General features: G+C 48.4%; 1 protein-coding gene across 49 annotated transcripts in view; it reads left to right on the top strand.

Annotated features, from left to right (window-relative positions):
• Tcf7l2 (transcription factor 7 like 2) overlaps positions 1–17,576 on the top strand; it is a 185,139-nt gene that overhangs the window by 148,226 nt on the left and 19,337 nt on the right. For 36 of the 49 annotated variants that reach the window (XM_013070026.3, XM_013070030.3, XM_013070029.3 and 33 more), the window contains 3 exons: positions 12,309–12,441; positions 14,432–14,534; positions 16,410–16,496. In XM_013070026.3, the coding sequence (XP_012925480.1) occupies positions 12,309–12,441; positions 14,432–14,534; positions 16,410–16,496 (323 nt within the window). The remainder of the gene's footprint in view (positions 1–12,308; positions 12,442–14,431; positions 14,535–16,409; positions 16,497–17,576) is intronic. The other 13 variants (XM_013070027.3, XM_004838895.4, XM_087185292.1 and 10 more) reach the window with 1 other exon arrangement.

Below are 17,576 nucleotides of genomic sequence, written 5' to 3'. Positions count from 1 at the left end.
CTGCTGCTTTTTCATACACACATTCTTGCAAGACCATTTCCCCTTGCCCTTCCCCTTCCCCCTGCCTCAGACCTCCGTTTTCAAAACAATACAAAACTTTGCTGACCGCGGGGACGAGGGCCCGGGGTGGGTGGGACTGGGCACCTCCACCCCAACTTTTCCACATGATTATAATTTTATGCCAAAAAGAAAGGGCGCTGTGGGGTCTGGGAGAGACTGTTTGGTTTTGGTTTTGGTTTCTGTTGTTGTTGATGTTTTTGTATTTCTTCCCCCTTGAACTTTGTAGCACTCGATCACCTCTTGATTTTTTATGGAAATAGTCTAAGCTTGGGTGGACTTCTGAGAAACGGGGCACTAGGGAATGAAGTCGGGACAGTGTTAAGGGGCGCCACATACCCGGAAGGACTTTCTCAGGAGAAGTTTTTAGTTTGAAGAGGTTTCCCTTGTCTTTTTAGGGAGGAGGAGGAGGAGGAGGAGGAGGAGGAGGAGGTGGTGGTGGTGGTGGTGGTGGTGGTGGTGGTGGTGGTGGTGGTGGTGGTGGTGGAGGTGGAGGAGGAGGAGGAGGAGGAGGAGGAGGAGGAGGAGGAGGAGGAGGAGGAGGAGGAGGACGTGGAGGAGGTGGTGGTGGTGGTGGTCAGTCTGGAATGTGTTGGCTCTTCTTGCTGTTTCCATTTTCCTTGTCTTTTGAGAAAGCCAGAAAATAAATTCCTAGTCAAAGTTGCCCCTCATGTTTGCAGCACTTTATAAGTAATTGTTCGTGAGTGATTGGGAGCTGTCCATCAGGGGTAGAGAACTTGCAGTTTACTTAAGAAATTGCGTGTGCGACAAAGGCGGCTGCCAGGAGTGTGGTGGTCTGCGTGAATAGAGGGAGGGAAGGCAATTAGGGGACTGTGTGGTTGGGGCTTTTTACTTGTCAAACTGGAGGCTCATTGCTTTTGTTACTGCCATGTAAAGGGAAATGGCGGGTTTTGTTTTGGTATTAAGGGCCTTAAAGATTGCTGCCTGACACTTATGCAGGAAGGCCAGATAAGTCCAGAAAGAGGGGCCAGGGAGCAGTATTTTTAAAAAAGAAGAAAAAGGAAAATGAAGAATTCCCAGTTTGTTATCTTTAAGCCCTTCCAACCCTTGTTTCTGTTGATGGCTTGGGGGGGGGGGTGGTCCTAACTTGTGCCATGTATTAACAGATTGCTTAGAGAACCTGCGTCATAAAAGCAGTTCTGTAGGGTTAGAGATAAACAACCTTGAAGGTAGCTCGGTAAATTAAAGCCATCTTCTTTATGTTAGGTGTCCTGCTGCCAGGGAAACCAAATCTTTGCCACTGGTCTTGCTTCCAGCCAGACAGGTCTAGGATGTTTTCTCACCTCCATGCAAATCAGAGCTGAAGGGGGCGAAATGACTTAACGCTTAGGGTGGGAAAGGACAGAAAAGCATTCTGGATGAGTGTGGTCTTCCTTGGACGGCCACGCTCTCACGCTCCCCTCCAGCGTGTAAAAGGGGACAGTTTTAGGCCTGTGATATCTGAATCTCACTCATACTAAGTTAAACCCACGCAAATGTACTCAGCCCTGGATCCTATGAGAGCCCCAGGAAAAGTAAGTTGGGTTTGCGGGGTTCAGCCTGTTCACACCTCTGCCTTTCCCTTCCCTCCTCTCTTTCCTCCCCTCTCTCTTTCTGGGGAAAGCTTACGAAACTCCAGAGCCAGAGCCAGAGCCGAAGAAGTGAGCTAGCCCAAGGCAAAGCCTAGTTTCTCCTGCTTCCAGGAGGTCAGTGAAAAACCTCTCAGTTAGTCTCTGTGGAAGGAAGAGAGGGCGCGTAGAGTGGCAGGCAAGGGCCTGCAAAGTGTCACTTCCGTGTCACTGTGACAAGGAAATACACTTTCCTTCTCCCTCCCCCTCTCCCATCACAGCCCTCTCCCTAAGAAATTTGTTTTGAGGGATTTGACAATCTTACAGATAAAGTGCCTGCCGACTGCATCTGGTTGATCATTTTCCCTCATGGCTGACCGTAATTTCTCTGCTACTCTTAGCGGCAGCTCTGTCCCTGCTGCCCAAGGTAACGGGTGAGGGAGGGGGACTTTTCCTTAGGCACCCTGAGCTGGCAGGGAGAAAATGGGCCTTACCCTTTCCTTCATGGATTTTGCAGTTGGAAAGATTGGGAACTAGAAGGAGGTTTTAATTCTTTTTTTAATTAAATTGAGTCTGCAACTAGCTGAATTAGATTATTAATGTTTTTTTTTTAATTTTTAAAAAAATTTTTCAAGGAAGGGTGTTCTGGGGGAAGAATTGGCAAAGTAGTTATAAGCAATGTGAAGGAGAACTTGGAACGTTTTGAGTGTATCCAGACAGAAACCTGGAGCCATCTTGATCTTTTAAGATGCTTTCTTCGAGCTCTTTAAGTGAGCAGTATAAAGGGAGGGGAAGCTGGGAGGGAAAAGAAAAGTAAGAGAAGCCGGGAGGGAGGAAGAAAAAACGCTGGCCCAGTCCCGTCTTGAAGGTACAGAGAAAGTTTTTAGAGGTACAGAGGAGGACAGCTGACCTGTCATGTACCCCAGGGGTGCACTTGTGGTGGGAGCGGAGGATTTGAGTGGGAAGGGAGGCACAGTGGCCCCCGGGGTCTCTCTCTTGCAGCAGTTGGGCGGTTGGCACCTCAATTTGAATTGCTGGGTGAGTAGCGGGCGTGTGTGTGTCTGTGTGCGTGTGCGTTTGTGTCCACACTCATGGTCTTGACCATTAAACCTGTGCTTTATTTGCTTTCTTTTTAAATTAAAAAAAAAATTGACAGTGGGAAGGAGAAAACAAAACAAGAACAAATGGTCAACTCTGGCTGTGCCCGATCACCATCTACTTTTCACAGCAGCTTTTTGGGGGAAGTTGGGGGGAAAGGGTTAAAAGAAGATGGGGAGGAGAGAGACTCTGACCCTCATCACAGTCCTTCCAGTCTGCAGTGAGCTGGAATCTGGGAAGGGGTGGCGGGGCCGGGACTCCTTCTCACAAGTCATGTTTTCTTTACCTACCAGAGTGGGCTGCACTGGAGGAGAGCAGGGAAGAGGCCTTGCCTCAGAGAGAAGCTCCCAGAGCTCCAGCGAGTTCCGAGCCACGAGGCGGTGCAGTAGCAGGGCTTCTGTAAACCGCGGATCTAGGTTTCATATTGAACACTAACTTTCTGTTGCTCTGTCTTTGGTTGTATTATTTTCAGTCTCCAAATTTAGATGTTGGCCTTTCTGGGCTCTGGTGTTGCTTGTGGTGTTTGTGTTTTCTGAACTTAATAAAAAATATGCTTTGGAAACCCGAGCACGAGCCTGATGACAGCTGCTTGTGCTTCAAGGGGTGTACAGGGTACTGTTCCAGCCTTGGGTCAGATATTTTGCCACAATCAGTGAGGAGATTCCCTTGAGTTTGGGGGCAATTCCTTTATCATCTGCATGATTACTTAGTTATGGGAGTGGGTTGACCAGCTCTTAGATACAACACTGAGGGGAGAAGGAATGGAAAATGCTGTGGACTCTAAGAATCCTTATGTTTCAAAACCAGGGATCAAATCCTGTACGTCATACTCAACCACAAGGTGGAAGGTGGTTCTCTCAAGTTGAGCAGGAAGCAATCACAGGCTTATGTCTTCCTTTCCAGTCCCATGCTGCTTTCTAGCTCCATTCAGATTGTGCATAAACTGCTCATGGCTGCTGGGAAGGGAGGGGAGCACAGGCTAGTGCTTGCATCGTCCTATTGCCTCAGATTTCACACCCAGCACTGTCTCCTGCATCAGATTTCTGAAGCTTTGGGGAGGGCAAACCCCCATTCTTCCCATCTTCTAAGACGGGAATTGCTTTCAATGGCTGAGTTTCCAACTCTGGTGATACCACTATTTTGACCTTTATGTTATCATAACAGGCTGCTGCATCTGCATTTTTGAAAGCAGCAAATCTTGCAACTTTTGTGTTTTTAGGGAAAACTCCCCTTGGTGGTTTGAGACTGGTGGGGCCCTGGCTGAGTGTGTAATGGAATTCTTTCCTTCTGCAGCGTTGTGGGATGTGATGAAATCCTGACAAGCCCTGCAGATTACATACTTCGGCACACATTTGAGGATTCTTAAAAAATTGAACTTTTGCCTGGGTCAGTTGCCCCTTCCCTTGAACTTCTAACACCTCAGCGTGGAATCGGGGAACAGTGACCGTGTCTGGCCATGCCCACCCCATGGCAACTCTGTGTCGTCTTCACGTGTGTCATTTACTGAGCTCAGGTGCCCTTGAAAGGATGCCAGTGTTTGGGACACTTAACAGGGCAAAATGGAGCAGAAAGATGTAGTTTTGCCTTTGTGTTTGTCTTTCTTTCTGTCTTTGCTGACTCCTTGCTGAATCCCCAGGTTTGGGCGTTTGCGTTTGTATTTGTCGGGCCACATGAATGGAAACTTTCATTCCTCCTCCTCTTGGTGTATCATGCTTTTCTAGGGAAAAAACGTACTTGATCTCAAGGAAATAACTATTTCTTCAGCTTTCATCAGACTCCACAGAGCAGCCATGGTTTTCAAATACAGACTTAAGATGTGAAAGTTAGGTCCAGGGTGCAGGGAAACAACAAAAGACATTTTTATGCAGCTGTTTCTTGTAAGTAAACTAGGAAGGTGATGTCAGAGTCTGTTCACTACTTCTTTCTTAAACTCCCCAGGATATAATAACCATTATGCACTTAGAATTTATTCGCAATCAAAATTGGTGATTTCCTTTCCATTGTATTTAGGAATCCCTAGATTTGGGGTTGTTGTGCTGGGGGGGGGGTGGCGGCCTGGAAATCATTATTATGTTTAAAAGTTGTTCGAATTTGAGCTTTTAGATTTCTTCATTTGAGTTAGGTTAGGTTTATCCCTGGCTCTGTTTTGAAAATCCACTCTCGTAGAAACAGCTGCACCCTCTTACCCAATTCCCAAACATTCTCTACAAACCCAGACCCTCAACAAGATTGATTATGCTAACACTAATCATTTAATACCCAAGTAGTAGAGAAATATTCGGCAGGAGGGTGGAGGTTGCAGATTCCTGGGAAATTACTTCGGGGTAAATGGCTGGTCCTTCGTCTCTCAGGCCTGGTGGAGTGTTGGGACAGTCAGCAGGCCCACTGTCCTGTCCTAGACCCTTGCTGACCTCCAGATTGGGAAGTTTACATGTGGCTGGAGAGACGCAGGCAGGAAGAAAACCCTGGAAACAGGTTGGCCAGGGTGGACCTGGACCTGCCGGCCTAGATGTAAGCTTGCAAGTGTTTTAAAGGTTCACTGGGGGGAGGCACAATGGGATACTTTCTTTTTATTGAAAAATAAATGAGACTGAGCAGAAATAAATTATGCTTAATGAACTTAACTGGAAGTCATTGTTCAGGAGCCTATGAAAGCACAGCTTTGCTGGGTTGGGCTCTGGCTGCAGTTTGCACAAAGCCAGGCAGCTGGGGCACATCTCTATTTTCCAGGTTTGAATGTTCCTCTTGCATGCCCACCCCAGCACCTCCAGCCCTCATGCCCCCTCCCCCCACCTTCTTCTTAGGGATTAAGGAACGGTTAAGCCGAGCTGAACTTGACCCCCTGAGCCCTCGAAGCCGGGCAGTCTGTTTGGCATGTTACCAGCTGAGTAGTTACATTATTCCTGTGCCCCAGAGGCCAAGAACTTAAGTTGGTTTGAGTTAGTTGTATGTATATGCATGCGTGTGAGACTTTGGATGAAATCTAGCTGCACATTTATCCTCCCCCTTCTTCTCCTGTCTGTTCTCTTCCCTGCAAGAAGAATTATAATGCCTGTGTGGGTCTGTGAGAAACTGAATTGACAAAGTTTTGTAGATGGCAGGGAGAATCTTTCCTCTTCTCTTCTTGTTGTCTGATGGATTTGAGAGAAGAAAAAAATTCAGCCATTGATAATTTACAAAACAGTAACAGCACCCTTCACACTGGGCTCTCGGGTTGTGGCAGCTGGAACTTTGCAGCCTGTGGGTCTTTTCTGTAGAAAGGGGGCAGGCTGTGCACAGCTGCGGTAGGCAAGCATTTCTTCTTTTGCATCTCACGGGCAGATGTCTTTTTCTTACCACCTAATTTCTCCAAATAAAACTCAGGTCCGTCCAGAGAAACCTTCCGTCTTTTCACCAGCAGTGTTGTAGCTTTCAGTAGACAACTTGTCCGGGCAAATGATGCTCCATTAGCTGGAACAAAGCCTTTGACAGTGGAGCAACATTCAGCTGAGAAGGGACCCTGGCCACTTGGCCGCCTGGGTCCTGGCTGGGCTTCGCTGAAGAAGCCCACTGGGGGCCAAGTGAGGGAGGCCTGCCCCCTGCCCTTTGCCCCTATAGATGCAGAGTTTCACAGGACACAAAAGATGTTGGCCGGCTGGTTAGGGAAGGGGTGGCACTTGGAGTCCTGGGAGCACGCTGCACTGTGTCTCCTTGTGATCGTCCGGCAGCTGGGGGGCTGCTTGGTGTCTGGGTCTCAGGTTGTTGAGGCAGGCGGTTACCTTGGCTGGCCATTCCACCTCCCTGTGGTGCGAAACACAGTAGTGTAGCAGTTGAGTCACCAGAGAGTTGTGGGTGACTAAGAAGCAGCAGCCCCTCTCCTTCACATTACCCCAGCCCCTCCTCTTCACCAGCTCTTCATGGCCCACACCGTGAGCCACCTATTAACATTTTACTAGTTGCCCCTGGGCTCACAGCAGCTGTGGTGCACTGCATCTGGAAATAGGCACGGATAAACTGTAAACCCATTTTTTGTGTAAACCGGGAGTGAATGGTGTCCCTTCCTAAAGCCAGTTTCCATCCCTGGGAGGGCGGGTAATTTAAGACCGCTGAAGACCTTCCGTCTCCATGCTGTGGAGGGCAAAAGGCTGACAAACGCTCCTCTGTGCAGCTTTTGTTTTATTGTGCTAGGCTCCTAAAGGCACTTTCTGGCCCCATTTTTCTCCTGCAGAAAGAGAGAGCCACAGGGAGGGGTCCGCTGCAGAGGAGGCTGCTAGGGAGAGCGGGGCCAGCAATGGTTGGACTTGTTTTCAGTGTCTGTTGATTAATAGGTTGCAGAGGTGAATGGCCAGCTTTCATTCTCTTTAGGTCTCCCCAGCTATAGAAGGTGGAGGGGTTAGGGCTCAAGGGGCCTGGCTGAGGGATCCAGAAGTGACTCAGTTTTTCACCTGCCAAGTCCCGATTGATGAGCGACGGGTGGACGGGTGTGTGGGCCCTGCGCCATGAGGGTGGCATGGCAAGTTGCAGAGCACTACACTTAAAGGGCTCTTCAGAGGTCAGAGGTCAGCCACAGGGGCACCCCTTTCCTGCTGCCCCGCACCGCACCGGAGTTCCATGACTACTCCGGGAGGAAAGGCTTTGCTTTGAGGGCTGCTAAAGAACCTGTTCTTTTATAATTTAACTATTCAGTGCTCGAAAGCCATGGAGCTTAATGAATGGGGGGAGGTCTTTGCTTTGGGAAACAGCACTTTTTCCAGGTAGAAGGTATAAACCTCTAATAATTTGAAGTCAGGTGAGGATTTTGGCTTCTTTTAAATAGATTTTTTTTGTTGTTTTATTTAGTGTTTGCTTCATTTTCTCAGCCTTTTCTGTAGTTTCTTCTCTACTCAGAACTGACCACAGTGAGTGTTTTTTACCACCAGGATCCTGCTGGGCCCTGATACTGGGTGTTTGTATTTGGGAACCAGAGACAGCCTATTAAATGTCTTAACCCCTTCCCCCAGCCCTTCCCATAACCAGCCAAATGCTGTAAAAACGCTGCTAAAAATACTCAGTGCACTATGGTGAGGGTGTGCCTGGTGCAGTCAGGGAGCCCGGGCTGCTCCTGATTTGGATTTGGGGCTGGAGTAGCCAGAGGGTGGGCAGTGGGGGTTTGAGGACTAGATGCAACTCTGGGGGGTCCTCCTCAGGCGATCTCTCCATCAGCATGGCAGGTGCTCTGCCCTATAACTTGTCTTTGCAGACCCCGAAAGCAGGGTGTGTAGGCAGACGGCGGGGGCTCCTGGGCCTGGACACACCACTCTCCGAGGTGTGTGAGTTGGGAGGCCTTTCCTCACCTGGACGTGGTCACAGAGGCCAGCTGCTTTCCAGGGGCGCTGTGAGGAGGTTTCAACACCTCCTGCTCATCACAGGGGCTGCATGTGGCCGGCTGCGCTAAGCGGGGCGGCCCTGAGCTGTGCGGGGGGTGACAGTTTTGTGGCCATGGCCGTGGTCAGCCCCTGCCCTGGGTAGGTTGCAGCTGATGACCGTGTGGGGGATACATGGGCACGGTGGCATCATAGTTTTAAAGTTATTTGGAATATTTTATGGATGCTTGATTTTTTGGTGCCTCATAGATTCATAGTTTTACTCATTCTCCAAGGGTTAAATATTAATAACTTAGGCTCTTCACGGAGTGCCCCTTGACTATCACTACTGTGATCTTGAGCATTAGTTACTGGTTTTGTGGCCCCCTGTAGTTTTGAAGATATATTTAGGTAAAGTAGTTACCTAACAGGTGCCAGGTTTTGTGTTCCAGTCATTTGCCTTGAACATTGGCTTCTGTTTTTTGTTTGTTTTGTTTTGGTACCAGGGATCGAACTCTGGACCTTGCGCTTGCGCAGCAGGCTGACCTCTGTTTAATGGGAAGAGACAAGAAATGTAGCTACTTCATCTTCATTCATGGTCATTGGATTGTGTTTGCAGAGTTTCTTTGTATTTCATGTTTAGCAATATGCCAGGAACTAAATGGAATATGTGGCACCGTGATCTCTTTCAGTTTTCACAACAACCTTACCAGGTAGACATGATTCTCACCTGGAATTTATAGAGACAGAAACAGGAGGGAGGTAGGGAAAGTGGGGGGGGGGATTCATACCTAAGTCTTCCTTGAGTTCATATCCTTGGTCCCTTTGTGTTCTAAAACCTTTCTAAAGCAGCTGAGATGGCATTTATACCAGGGCTGACAGGTGGTTTTTAAACACACACAGAGACACACACACTCACACTCACTCACACACCCTAATCTCTGCTTCTGAGTAGACAGAGCTGAAAGAGCCCAGTGTTTACTTGGAACCAGTTCATGAGATTGTCTCTGGCCTACTCTTCTAGCCCTTGCAGTTGTGATTTGGTGGTTTTCATGCATTTTCTGAGATTGTGCTCACCACTCTCACAGGCTGGGCATTGCAAGTGACGCAAAGTTCTAGAAGATACAACCCTTCCTTAAGGAACTTAGGTATAGTGGGGCCAAAAAGGAACACATCTCACCCCAGCAAAGGGCAGGACAAGGTGAGGAAAGAAAGGACCACAGGATCTCTGGCTAGAGGCACACAGGCATTTGCAAGAAGAAAATCTTTCCATGATCAAAGCAGTCCAGGTATGGACAGGTCAGGTGGAGCAGCCCACAGACCCTGCGTTTGGAAGGTATGACCAGAGTTACCCCTTCTAGCCTGGGAACCAGGCAACGTGAGCAGACCTGCCTGGGAACCAGGCAACGTGAGCAGACCTGCCTGGTGGTCAGTCAGAGTTAGAAAGGAGGACCATGTCCTAGTAGGACTCCCCCTTTTCCCCTCCAAAACCAGGAAGCACTTAAAACTTCCCATCCCTTCCCGCCCTTCCAGCCCCCTTCACCATTCTGCAGAGCCTTGCCTGGACAGGAAAGAATCGAGTTGGCCAGGCTCAGGTACGCAGAGTAACACGGGCAGGGGCGGATACCACAAAGCTCTGACTTTTGTTAAAATCCCCCTTATATGCGCATCTGACAGGAAGACAGAGAATGGACTTTTACACCCCACACGCACCCTACTATTGCTCAAATGCTGTCTTCATCTTTTTCTGTACGAGTAGAGAAAGAGGCACCCCCTGCCCCGTTAGTCCTGTCTGGAAGGTAGCTTGGGACTGGTGCTTCTATGCTGCCCCACCTCTGCACCACCATACCCTCGGCCCTCCCCACGGGTTCTCTGAGAACTAGGTCATGACCCCTGCTTGGAACTCAGGTCTCCCAGCTTGTGACCATGTGGGTCTCCGGCCTGGGGCTCCCCACTCTGGGCAGAGGAAAACACCCAGCTCCGCAGCTCCCTCACAGGCCCAGGGCTCAATCCTGAGCCCCACTACTGAGTGAGGCTCCTGTGGAGATTTCTGGGGACTGGGGATCTGAGCTAGTGACCAGCTGGATCCAGCGAGATGCTTTACTCTGCCAGAATTGCTAAGCACTGGTTCCGCTGCCCATCCCCGGCCCTTCCTGTCTCCAGGACAGGTGCTGCACGCTTGCTTGTGGCCACTGCTTCCAGCCACCCTGCTCCTGTGGGCCTGATCAGTCCTCTGACCCTTTGGCAATAGTCTTCTCTCCTTTGAGGCCTGCTTTCTTTTCATGTTAAAGGATATGTATCTTTCCAACCAAACAAACTTCTGGAAAGTGGAGTCTCTCTCTCTCTCTCTCTCTCTCTCTCTCTCTCTCTCTCTCTCTCTCTCTCTCTCTCTCTCCCCCTCCCTCCCCCCTCTCTCCCTCTCCCTCTATCTCCTTCCCCTTCCCTCTTTTTCTCTTTTCCCACCACTGTGGGAGCCAAATTATTCTTTCCTTCTCAAGCCCTAAGCGGAAGTGTTCTCTAAACGATCCTTAGTCCATGTCCGCCATGAGCTGCTGCCCCTGGCCCGGGCTCAGCAGGCAGCCCTGTGGCCTGATGGACATGGCCTGCCCACTGCCTAAGAAAAACTTTCTGATTTCTGAAGCTCCCTCTGCTTTGGTGTCTTTTAACTTAATTATTTTAATTGCACAATGGTGACCAACCCTCTGTGAGTAACTAGCTACCCTTTTTCTCTGAAAGAGGACCGTTGTGTATGGGAATTGGCGCACCAGGCCATTAGAATGTGTTCCTTTTCTGTAGTTCTGTCTAGATCATCTAGGAGACCATATTTTTCTTTACAAGAGTAACCATGAAAGGTTAGAAACACCTTTAAAAGATGCCTTCTCCACAATTAGCCGTGGTTAAAAAGTAGCCTTCCGTATTAGTATATCCCTTCCTTTCCCACTTTAAAAAAAAAAAAAAAAAAAAGACAAGAGAACTAACTGCTCAGTGGTCTCTGAACTCCAGAGGCGCTAGTGGGCAGCACTAGAACCTGACTTCTTTTCTTTTAATGCAAGTCCTTTGCCTTGATGTTAATGCAAGTTGTGCCTTCCTAAAAGTAATAAAAGGAAATGAAGACACGTTCTAAAATGAAACTTGACTCTAATCCATTCATCATCTAATACTAGCCTCTTTATCTTCCCTGGTACCTAATCTGGTTAAATGTCCCTGTTGTAGGATTTTAGTGAAAATCCTCTACTGGGAATAGGGTTTTTTGCAATTGGATTACTCTCAGTAAATGGCCCAGTAGTTCGCTTGTTTCAGCTTAATTTTTTCTTTGTGATCTTGCTGGGCTGAGTTATAGCACAGCGTAGAGGGAGGGGACTGCACTGAGCCCGGGTAGGGGAAGAGGAAAGTGATTGGAAAAGCCTAGAGGTGGCAACTGGAAACATATTTAAAATGCTTCTTTTCCTCTTTGTTTCCCTCCATTGATCTACCCTGCCCAAACATGAAACTACTTGTAGTTTGTTTGCTAGCACTGCCCACTTCTAAAATGCACGCCTTTTATTAGCCCAATTCATCATCATCCAGTTAATTTATTAGTGGTCCCTGATGACTTCCTAATGAAATTCCTAATGAATCCGGGCTGCTGTAATCTGCATAAAATATGCAGGTGCTTGCCAAGCAGTTTAGAGCTTTCTGGTAAAGTTCACACTCCCACCCCAAGCCCGGAGCTGCCCGTGTGGTGGGGCTTTTCCTCCTGTCTGTGCAGGGCCACAGCTTGCCCACTGTTCCTGAGCCAAGGAGGGGTTGGGGCGGAGAGGGAGGCTGGCTGGGTGGGATCCCGGCCCTGCCGGGTTTCTTGTAAATGAATATTTTCCTGGCTTGGCCCCGGGAAGCCTGCCTGCCTCCTAGAGGTCCCACTACGGGTCGTTGAGGTAGGAGTTTGCCGCCTGTGTGCAGGAGTGCAGTGGGCCTGGGAGATTAAAGTCCCACTTCCGACTCACCTGCGGTTGGGAAAAGTGCACACTCAGGCTCCATGATGGGCGGTAACAGAGGAGGCATTTGAAAAGCCAAGCTCAGTGGGGAGGTGCAAACGGAAGCACGACAACACGGAGTGCCATCTTAAAACTGTCTCTTACTTTTAAATGGACTGGGGAGCCGAGGTGCAGGCAGACGTGAGTGCCGCTCACACAGCCAAGGTGGGAGTGGGTGGCGGGGCCATGGGCCGAGCCCTGCAGTCTGGCGCTGCTGGACTGACGAGGCCTCTCTTCTTTGCCTCCCGCAGTCGAACAAAGTGCCGGTGGTGCAGCACCCTCACCATGTCCACCCGCTCACGCCTCTCATCACCTACAGCAATGAGCACTTCACCCCCGGAAACCCCCCTCCACACTTACCAGCCGACGTAGACCCCAAAACAGGTAGGTTCAGGTGGGCGGGGAGCGGATGGAACAGTGGTAGAGGGATACAGTGCCCCTCCTGGTGGCCGGAACGGGAGCTCTCTGGGAAGGCCGAAGCCTGGTGAGGGTGCAGCTGTCCTCCTGCCCGTGAAGAAATCCGTGGGAAGGCATGAGGAGCTTCTTAGAGCTCTGAGCACCCCTGCAGGGGGCTGTTGTGAGAGCCTGGCTGTGAGTCCCTTTCTCAGGAGTGACTGTACCGCTAAGAATCCCAAACAGACTTGAAGCATCTTCACGGCTCCTTCTCAGCCTCTCAGGAGGATAAGACGCCTAACTGCATGGCGTCTGTGAGCTCTGATCACCTGCCCGGGACTTGCTGGTGCCAAGCACTTGCTAGTGCATTTGGGGTCTTCTCCCCTCCGGTAGCGGGTATTGTCAAGCCCATTTTACAGATAGGAAGCTGGAGCCCAGGGAAGCTGCATCATTTTGTCCCAGAACCACCAATGCGCCCAGGTTACTTGTAGGCCTCCGTGCAGCCAGGTCCAAGACCGCAGGCAGCCAGGTGGGGTGGTCTTGGGAGAACGGCCAACGCTGGTGTGTTTCTTTGAGGCTGGGCGTTCTGCTGGCCAGGGGCTTCTCTGTCCAGCTCGTTGGTTGGAAGGATGCTTTATAGTGCGCGTTCCGTGGCCCTTGTCGGGGAGGTGTTGGCGTAGGTTGAGGTGGGCTGCCTGGAGGAGACGGACGGCCTTCGTTGCCCCCAGCGAAGCCACACGTACATTGGCCTGACTTGGCTGTGAGCCCCCTTGGTGCTGGTGAGGGCCCAGCCTGGTGCTTCTTGGCTGGAGGAGGTGGCCAGGCCTTGCAGCCCCCACCCCCAGGCTCTGCAAGTGAACGGTAGCCACAGCGTTTCATTGAAATGACGGCAGTACAGGGAATAGCTTTTAAATGGTTATCGTAAAACATATGATTAACGTCTGTGGACTGTTTACTTTTCCTCTGTGAACATTCTTTCAAGTGTGCAAATGGCTCAGTGTAGGGTCCAAGCCCAGCTAATCTGTTTGGTTTTTTTAATAGAGAGAAAGCAATGTCTGCATGAAAATGTCACCCAGGGAGACTTAATGTACAGATTAAAAACTTCCGGAATGAATTTTTAAAAAATGAACTAGTTTTCATCGTGAGCATGCAGCCGGTTCCTTCCAGTGTTCCCTGCAGTTCCTCTCTGTGAGATTCACTCCTAGCACTCCTGCTCCCTGAGCATCGGGGGCGGGATGTGCTCCTCAAGAATAGGAAGAGTGTGGTGGGGTTTATGCAGTGGGCAGGTTCTTGGCCCCATGGTCCACAAGGTGTCCAGGCAGCAAGCGGGGCCAGTGCCCCAGGCGGTGCCATCCTAGTTAGGCTTCCAGAGCCGAACACATCAGGCCTCCTGCATCTCCCTGCCTGTGCAGCCCCAGCTGTCCCACGGAGAAGACGCCAGATGGCGTGCAGTAGTTCTGCAGCTCATCTTCTCTGGAGGAGGTACCTCTTTGGAAAGAAAGCAGGAAAACTTTCCTAGCCATAACCAAAAGGTGTAACAGAGGGGATCAGAGGAGTAACTCTCATGTAGATAAGTCAGGGAAATTAGAAGGGGTGAGGGACAAGTGCTAAGGGCAAAGGAATTTGTATTACTTGTTCACCTACTACGTGCCAAGCACTTCAGACTTTTTTTTAACTTCACATAATCACAACAAGTATAATGAAACCAGGATAGCCAAGGTGGCATTTCCAAGCCTGTCTGAGTGGAGCCAGTATACCAGTCCATCTAGAAGGAGATAACTGATAATTTGACTTGAGGCTGTGAGCAAAAAATGAGAATAAAAACGAGCTAGGGACACCTCTGAAGGTCAGAGCCATGAATGAGCTCATGCAAGGATTCCAGAAGAGATGCTTCTTCTTCTCCTCTCTCTATTTCTGCCTCCCACAGCTGCTCTTCCTTTCTCTCCCTTCTGCGTCCCTAAAATGCTGCTTCTTTTTCCAGGAATCCCACGGCCTCCACACCCTCCAGATATATCTCCATATTACCCACTGTCGCCCGGCACCGTAGGACAAATCCCCCATCCGCTAGGATGGTTAGTACCACAGTAAGGAGCTCCATTTTTTAATTTCCTTTTTGTTCGTACGTGGGCATGCTTATTATTTAGTCTGTGCATGTGTGTGTGTGTTTGAGAACAGGACTAGTGCCGGGCATGGGGGAGCTGCTGCCAAGATGGGAATGTGGAGGAATCTAGAGCCATTCCGATGAATTATGGGTGATACTTGACATCCAGAGCCCAAAGACTCTGGACAGAGATGCCTTTAAGATACTTGGAGAATTGCTTCTCCAAAGGGAAGCTGGTCCTGGCTCTTCTGCCCAGGGCAGCCCAAACTGGCATTGTGTCACTGGGCGGAGTCCTCCCTTTTAGGTGTTGCCTGTGTAGGGGGAGGGAAGTGGGACTAGGAGCAACCTAGGTGTGAAATCCCAAGGTAGGAGTGGGGTTATTCTCTCTGAGCCCCAGTCCTACCCTGACATTACTCCCAAAGCTGACAGTGGGAAGTTTCGTCTGTTGAAAATCTCGCGTTATTTAGCCAGCACCTCTCTGAGATTCTTTGCATGTCGAATGTTTTGCCCGACTATGAAATGTGGGTGGGACAGCTGGCAGCCTCACTGTGGCGTGTCATTCAGGGCCTTTCTGCCTGTCTAGATAATTTGACTGCCTTCTACACCTTACAGATACAATTTGATTTAAAGTCACAGCAGAAAGGCCTTTAATGCATGAGCATGCCATGTGAGGAGTGTGTATGTACGTGCACACATGCACACTGTGTGTCCACAAGCATGCATGTAATATATTTTGTGATTGTTTCTGTGTATATATTTCTCCATGTTTGTCAAGCGATCTCTCATCTAGAAAACACAGGACAATTTGTCACAGGCTGAAATAAATAAATCTGAGTAAAACACTAAAATACCAATCTTTGGGAAGACAGCCTTTCATACCCTTAAGGAAGATAAAATTTTGGAGTGTGGTCTACTCCCCAACTTTCCTCTTACTTTTCTAGGTAAACAGGAAAAAAAAAACCCAAAAAAACAAAACCACCCAGATTGGATAATACTGTACTTGTACCAAATACCAGTCCTGGGTGCATCTTCTTTTTCTTGGGCTTCTTTTATTTTTGTTTGTTTGATAGGCTAGACATGAGCATGAGCTTGAGACTCATTTCTTCCTCAGTAGATGGGGCCACCCCTTGACAGTTCTCAGTCGTCATTTGCCCCATTTGGCTAATGGGGAGACACCACAGCCTAGATAAAAAAGAATAGCCAACTCAGACAGCCCTCTGTCAGGAAAACTTGTGTGTCTTTCATGAGGATGCTATTTTGCATGTTGCTGTATTTTTTAATTATTGTAATGAGGTGTGATTGTCTATTGGTTACCCACAATTCTTCTTGGGGACTCTCCCCCCCGGTAACTCTTGTCAACACTTGTTAATTTGACAAAAGGCTACAAATTAAGCTCTGTTAATTTAATGTTTTCTCACCGAGATCTAAATACCGAAAGAGGCCCAAAGCGCAACTGAAGTCCTTTGATTCACTGTACTTTATTTTGGTATAAATTTACATTCATTATTGTTTTCCTTTGGATGTGTAGCCCTCAATTAGTGTGATGGCTCCATTAAAGCAAGCGAGACTTCGCCTTTAATTATTACAACAAAACACCTAGTTTCAGCTTGGGGAGAGGGTCTCTATTGACATAAGCAGAGGTTATAAAATTTAATTAGCCATTCCTATCAGATTTATGGCATTAAAATTGTTCTGTGTTTCTTCCCTTTGATCCTTCCTGTACAATCCCCAAGATTTTTGTTCTGATCAAATGAGAATAAAGCTTACTATGCAGAGAGAACTTTTCCCTGTTCTTCTTTTCCTTGTCCCCACCCCCAGCCTTGTTGCCAGTCTCTCACTTCATACCCCTTCTTGGTAGGCAAGGCCAACCAGTGTACCCAATCACAACAGGAGGATTCAGACACCCTTACCCCACAGCGCTGACCGTCAACGCTTCCATGTCCAGGTGAGTTCAAGAACCAAGGCCTTCAACCTCCCAGAAAGTCCTCTAGCTGGGCATCAGGCCACCCAGAGCCTGTGGCTCCATGAGGTTTGAATAGTTCAAAGCTGATGTGGCATAGGCTTTGCTCCTAGAAAATACTGAACACTTGCCTGATCTTTCAAGGTAAATGATGCCTTCCTAGGTTGGATTTTTATGAGCCAATCGGTGAAGCAGTATATTTTCAGAAAGGTAAGAAAAAGCAATTAGGAAGGACATGTGGAGCTTTTTAAAGTGTCATTTCCCTGTTATCCTGTACTGGATAAGAAAAGAGGGGGTATTATGATACAAATGGTTTGAGGAAAGATTATTTATCTTTGCAGAATTCAGTTTCTGATTGAGGGTCAACCAGAAAGCCAGGCAGGCCCCCCCCCCCCCGCCAAACCCCCCAAGTAGCACTGTCCAGGAGAAACCTAATGTGAACCATGCGGGGACTTTGATGTTTTCTAACTGCACTCTTTTAAAAAGGTCAAAGAGAAAAAGATGAAATTGCTTTCAATGACATGTTTTACTCAGTTCGGTCCAGTATGGCCAAAATACTATCATTTCAACATGGTATCACTGTGCAACAACTATTAATGGAATTTTACCCTTTTTCATAGTTGGTTTTTATAATCTGATATGTACCTTATGCTCACAGCACATCACAATAACCACATGTACCTGGAGGCTACCATATTGGCCTGTGCAGCTCTAAATCTTTGCAAGGTTTAAAGAAAAAGTATGTGTATATACATTCATATACATTTATATTTAAGCACGTATATACAACATACACTCCCCATGTTCTTGTTTTGTTCCCTCTAATTAATTTTGGCTAATTTTTCAGTGACTGCTAGTTTATTTACAAACTGGTTGGCAGCAGTATGTTTAAGTAGTCACTAATTGCTCCTAATGATAGTTTTATTTTCTGTTCATCTGATTTTCAGTCAAGTTAATTAAATCGGTGGAGGTTTAGACTTTCCTGATGGTCTGAAACAACCAATCCATTTTGATGATGGCACCTAATTAAATTAGCGTGCACTACACAGCAAGGATGCTGTCCCT

The sequence above is a fragment of the Heterocephalus glaber genome, unplaced genomic scaffold, assembly GCF_053883595.1.
Source record: "Heterocephalus glaber isolate CG9 unplaced genomic scaffold, H.glaber_assembly_v1.0 deba00001497, whole genome shotgun sequence".
Lineage (NCBI taxonomy): Eukaryota > Metazoa > Chordata > Mammalia > Rodentia > Bathyergidae > Heterocephalus > Heterocephalus glaber.
This window is presented reverse-complemented; position numbering and strand designations above follow the sequence as displayed.